The sequence below is a fragment of the Neopelma chrysocephalum genome, unplaced genomic scaffold, assembly GCF_003984885.1.
Source record: "Neopelma chrysocephalum unplaced genomic scaffold, ASM398488v2 Primary Assembly neopelma1_95755, whole genome shotgun sequence".
In the NCBI taxonomy this organism is placed as follows: domain Eukaryota; kingdom Metazoa; phylum Chordata; class Aves; order Passeriformes; family Pipridae; genus Neopelma; species Neopelma chrysocephalum.
Window position 1 is genome coordinate 1 of NW_020924418.1, and position 5692 is coordinate 5692.

Below are 5692 nucleotides of genomic sequence, written 5' to 3' on the forward strand. Positions count from 1 at the left end.
ATGGACCCAGCTGCAGGGATAGATCCAGCCATAGGGATGGATCCAGGTTTAGGGATAGATCCACCCTTGGATTCAGCTATAGGGACAGATCCAGCCACAGGGATGGACCATACGTGCTGCTCCCACCTTCCCCGGGCAACAGCTCCACCACCCTCTTTGTCCGTGGATTCTGCAGCCCCTCAGCCAAGCACGGGATGAAAAGGGCTTTTTCCCACCAGCTCCTGCCCTGCTCCAGCCCGGCACAGTCTGGGACAGACCTGGGTTCAAGGAGTTCTGGGAGCACAGAGCCTCAGCTGGCCCCTCTCAGCACAGCCCCTCTCCACCAGGAGAGACAGGAGGACACCCAGCACCCACCAGGAATGACCAGCCCGTGTGGCTCCAGCGCTCCCAGCTCATCCCTGAGCTGGGAAAGGATCATCCAGCTCCTAAGGCCCTGCTGCCGCCACGGGGGATAGTGTGGGACGGGCAGGGGGTGAGAGCCTCGGGGGCCCCACGTGCCAGGGCAGTGCCGGGGCAGTGCCAGGGGTGGGGACGTGTTTGCGGAGATAAATCACCGTGGGGAGCAATGCGGAAGAGCCGGGAACGGGCCCCGCGCCGCGCCAAGCCGGCGATTAAATATTTACCTTAGCAGGCCGTGGTTGCCAGTGATGGATCTCAGCGTTTCCAAGGAGGAGCTCCTTTTGTTCCAGGCCCTCCCTGGTGCCCGCCGGGGCCACCAACCACGCCAGTCCCTGGGGACATTGGCACGGCTCCCGTGACACCAGGAAAAGGCACTTCCAAGGTAAAGAGGCACTTAACAAGGCTCGTGTTTAGGGTGGAACAAACCGGGTTTAATCTCTGGAAAGGTGAAGGAAAACTCAAAAGGATCCTGGGGGGACTGTCCCCGGGCAGGGTGCCGGAGACTCAGGGGTGGGGGGGTCACAGCACCCGCCAGGGACCAAAGTGTGAATTAAAAACGCAGCATTTTCAGTGATCACGGAGCAGAAATGTGACTTTCCTCCCTGAAAAACGTGTCTTTCCGCCCCAAATATCCACGTGAGTGCGGCCTCGGAGAGGCTTGGAGTAAAAAGTGAGCTACAAAAGGCTTTAAAAAGTGAACCTGTCCCCAAATAAATAAACCCCTGACTCGTGCCCGTGCCGTGCGCCGGTGCCTGGGGGTCCCTCGTGCTGGGGGTGTCACCAGCACCCTTCACCCACCTCCCCATCCCACTGTGGGGCTGCTGTTCTGCGAGGGGCCACCTGGAAAAGTGCTGGAATGCTTTTGGCTGTGCCCCAGCCCTGTGGGGGGACTCCTTCCTGGAGCCCTGTGGGGCGTGATGTCCCCAGGGCTGGGCTGGGGCCGGAGCACAGCGTCCCCAAGCCTTGCCTGAAGGGGACAGGGACCTTTCCCAGCAGCTGGTGGGAGACGGGAGAGGGCGAGCAGCGCCTTCCTGTCCATCAGGACCTGCCCAGATCCCACATGGGGACACGACTTGGGTCCCTCCACGCCCTGTGTGGTGCCACTGCCAGCTCCCCGCTGTCCCCAACGCCGGCCAGGGCAGACCCCAGTCCCACGTCCCCGTGGCAGCCAGGGGACCCACCGGCCGGTGCCGCTACGTGCCCAGGGACAGGAATGTGACGTTGCCCTCCGTGTCCAGGCACAGCCCTTGGCTGTCCTCGGGCCCTGGCACGGAGCACCCGCCGCCACCGTCCTTGGGCAGCGTCCCCTCCAGCGCCCGCCGGTTGTCCACGTCCCTGGGGCGGGGGACGGGCGAGTCCCGCTCCCCGGGGCCGGGGGACAAGCGCCTGGTGTCGGCCGACTCCGAGTCGTCCGTGCCCGGTGTCTTGGAGCCGCTGTTGTCCTCGTCCAAGGGGCTCTCAGGCCCCTCCAGCTCCGTGTCCGACTCACCCTCCTCCTCCTCCTCCAGGGTCAGCTCGAACTGGAACTTGTCGGTGTTGGCGGGGGACGCGCCGGGTCCCTCGGGCGGAGGGGAGGGGCTGCGCGGGATCATGCTCTGGTACCACTCCCGGTTGTCCTCCAGCGTGTCCAGGAGCTCCTGGGCATCAGGGTGCACCAGGTCGGCCCACGTCTCCCACAGCGGGTGGGCGATGAAGTCGATGAAGCCCACCTTGAGGGGGGGGAAGGGGAAGGAGGCAGAGCTGAGCCCCCGGCCCAGCCCTGCACGCCCTCACCCCGTCCCCAGGCCACCGCCCCACCTGGGACTTCTCCACGGAGGCGGTGTGCTTGTCGCACATGGGGCTGATCTCCATCCCCTTCTCCCGTTCCCGGTCTCCCTGGTGGAAGAACTCCACCATGATGCGGTTGGTCCACTGCCGGTAGAGCTCCAGGGGCTTCGTGGGGTTGCTGAGGTCGGCGCAGTGCACCATGTTCTGCAGGACCTGTGGGCACAGCCACGGTGTCCTTTGTCCCCCAGGACCACCCTCACACTGTGCCAGTGTCCCTTGGCCATGCCCGGCTGTGGTTGGGAGTCACCAGGCAGGACGTCCCAGCAGCCCAGAGCAATGCCCAACATCTGCAGTGCCAGGAAGGATTCCCAGCCGTGTCCCCTTCCCACCTGGATCCGGTCGGAGTAGTTGTCCAGCAGCAGCACCCCCAGGCTGGTCACCTTCTTGGTCTCCACCATGGTCTTCAGATCCGCCAGCAGGTTCATGTGCTTGGACATGTCCGTGGCCAACACCTGGGCAGGACAAGCCGGGAACGGGGCTCAGCCTGACCCCCCCCAGCCCGGACCCCCACCCCAGGGTGGTCCAGCCCCCCCCATACCATGTCGATGACCATTTTTCGGAGCGTCTGCCTCTGCTTCCTGCTCAGGTTCTGGAAGATGTCGCAGTTCTCCTCCTGGAGGAGCTTGAAGCCCACGGCCAGGTGGTGGTTCTCCAGCACCGAGGCGTCGTTGTACATCAGCGCCAGCTCCGAGTCTGTGAGAGGGCACCGGTCACCCCGGGGGGACTCCTGGGTGGGGTCCCCCACACCCCCTCCCCAGCTCCATCCCTGCTCCCCAGCTCACTGGTGTTGATGAGGAACTGGTTGGAGACGCCGGGGTGGTCGACGTCGTGGATGGCGCTGGCGAAGATGGCAGCCATGATCTCCAGGTCCGTGAAGACAGCCTGGGAGTGGTGGGAGAAGGATTTGCGGGCATGTTACAACCCTGCCAGACACACCCGCTGGCCTCCATGGCCTCAGGAGACCAGGAATCACCTCCAGGGCGGGCGTGGAGAGGAGGACGTGGGTGGACTGCGCCACGTCGGCGGCGTGGAGGTTGTTGTGATAGGCCACGTCGGCGTGGTAATGGTCCTCCAGCGTCAGCATGTAGGTGATGAAGGTGTTGACGGGGATGCGGAAGGTCTTCATCAGGTCACGCTCCTGCACGGAGGGAGGCGGGAGGTGGCTTGTCCCCATCCGGGCACGGGGACAGGCCCATCCCACCGGGATGCTCACCTGGAAGATGCTGTACATGATGACGGTCAGCGGGCGGTTCCCCGAGTACTCGGCGACTTTAAACACGTTGAGCCCCCACTTGTTGGTGTCCTCCAGCTCCTGGGGACCAGAGGGACAGAGGTCCATGGGGGGCTGGCGCCAGGGACCCTGTGGTTGGGGGGGGGTCACCCGTGCCAAGCCCACCTTGGCCAGCAGCCCCTCGTGGTCCGTGCGCACCCCGAAGCGGGGGATGCCGGCGGCGGCGAGGCTGGAGCTGTGCTTGAGCTTCCTGACGCCGCTGATCTGGGACATGGGGCGCTTCCTCCGCTCCTTCTCCTTGTCCTTGGCCAGCGCCGAGGGGATCTCCACCTCGTGCTGCTTGTCTGGGATGGCACCGGGGGGGGCATGAGCAGGGTGGGAGCCCAAATTCCCCCCCGACATCCCCCCGGCTCACGCTGATGACGCGGCGCAGGTGACACCGTGGTGTCGTGACGATTTGGGGGCTGCGTGGGGGGTGCCCAGCACTTCCCATCACTGCCCTGCATGAGCCACCCGCCTGCCAGTGGATCCAAACCCTGCCCTGGACACCCCTCCAGGCCCAGGGGGATTTACCCAACAGCCCCAGTGCACCAGCATTCACCAGCATGCACCAGCACGCCCAGCCAGGACAAAGGGTGTTACAGCCCCAAAGCAGCAAATCCCACTGGGACACTTGGGAAAATCCCCCTCCCTTTTCCCTCCGTTTTGTCCCTTCACAAGAAGCAAGCGGGCACAAAGCCCACCCTGCTGCCAGCAGAGGGGTGACCCCGGTGGTGTCCCTGGGGTGGGGGGGGTCCTCACCCAGGAAGGTGCTGGAGATGTACTCGGAGACCTGGTTCCCGGAGCGGCTCGTCTCCGAGAGGTGCGTCAGCTCCCGGTTCAGCATCCGCTTGAACTGCAGGTGGTGGGCAGAGCTCAGCGGTGTTGGGGGGCACACAGGACCCCCAGGACCCCCACATGCCCATCCCGGGGGGCTCTGTGATGTGGGGGGCACACAGGACCCCCAGCTGCCCAACCTGGGGGGCTCAGAGGGCACACAGGACCCCCAGTTGCCCATCCTGGGGGGATCAGTGGCGCAGGGGGCCAGCAGGACCCCCAGCTGCCCATCCTGGGGGGATCAGTGGCACAGGGGGCACACAGGACCCCCAGCTGCCCATCCTGGGGGGCTCAGTGATGCAGGGAGCACACAGGACCCCCAGCTGCCCATCCTGGGGGGATCAGTGGTGCAGAGGGCCAGCAGGACCCCCAGTTGCCCAGCCCAGGGGGTTCAGTAGTGGCAGGGTCCCCTTTCCCCCCAGGGTAACCATGACAGTGCCCCTTACCTTGTTGGAGGCCATCTCGCTGACCGAGTGCCTGGTCTGCAGCGTCTCCAGCTGGTCCAGGCACCAATCCAGCTCCTCCAGGGTCTCCCGTGAGAGCTTCTGGTGGGCATCTTCTGCTGGGGGCACCCGCCAGCTTGGCAAGGGACCCGCTGACGGCGCGACCACCCGGCACGGGGGGGCTCGTGCCACCCCAAACCCGGGGTCTCGCCGGCGGGGCGGCTCACGGCCCTCGAGCGGGGCGGCCCAGGGCGCAGGGGGACGCGGGGCTCGGGGTCGAGCATCCCTGGGCAACGGGGCTCGGCCCCATCACTCCGTCCCCATGGCGTGGCAGCCCCACGTGCCACAGTGTCCCGTGGGGTGACAGCCAGCCCCGGGGGCAGCCGGGCTCCCGCGGGGCCCCGCTCACCGCCGGGTTTTATTAATGGAAGGTTTGACGTCAACGGGAGCTTTTCCACCGCCGCGAAGGGCGGCCAGGCGGGAGGAGCTGCCGAAAACCAGACATGGATCCCAAAGGGCAAAGCCGCGGCTCTGCCCTGCCTGGAGGGGGCTGTGTCCCCCCGGGGCACAGCGGGACCCACCCTGGGGGGCACGGGGACGGCCCCAAAACATCCCCACCATGGTCCCCCCGGCACTCACCGGACAGGCTGGCCTTGCTCCCGGAGGGCAGGCTGCTGCTGGATCCTCGCCTGCGAAACACGGGGGGCTGAGCAACCAGGACACCCCACAGCGGTGCCCTCGCCCCTGCCATGGGTCGGGGTCTCCCACCCAGGTGAGACCCTCGCCCTCCCCACCCCACGGCCCACTCACTTGATGCCGGCGCGGTCCTGGAGGTGGGTGAGGTTGCTGCGGACGGTGCGGAGGCTGGCCAGGACCTGGGGGGCGAGAGGGGGCTGAGGCCGGGCCGACCCCCCCC

At 66.2% G+C, this 5692-nt stretch overlaps 1 protein-coding gene across 2 annotated transcripts; it reads right to left on the minus strand.

The window, feature by feature from the left end:
* Positions 1-808: 808 nt before the first annotated feature.
* LOC113980977 (cAMP-specific 3',5'-cyclic phosphodiesterase 4D-like) lies at positions 809-5621 on the minus strand. Of its 2 annotated transcripts, XM_027708220.1 has the most exons (12): positions 5587-5621; positions 5416-5465; positions 4780-4892; positions 4259-4352; positions 3623-3801; positions 3440-3538; positions 3200-3364; positions 3009-3108; positions 2765-2919; positions 2556-2678; positions 2197-2379; positions 809-2108 (listed from the first exon to the last, which is right to left on the minus strand). In XM_027708220.1, the coding sequence occupies exons 3-12, from the start codon at positions 4792-4794 to the stop codon at positions 1593-1595; spliced, it is 1629 nt and encodes a 542-aa protein (XP_027564021.1). In that variant the 5' UTR covers positions 4795-4892; positions 5416-5465; positions 5587-5621; the 3' UTR covers positions 809-1592. The 2 variants fall into 2 exon arrangements, with proteins under 2 accessions (XP_027564021.1, XP_027564020.1); XM_027708219.1 differs by lacking the exon at positions 5587-5621 and having other exon boundaries at positions 809-2036; positions 5416-5458.
* Positions 5622-5692: the final 71 nt, after the last annotated feature.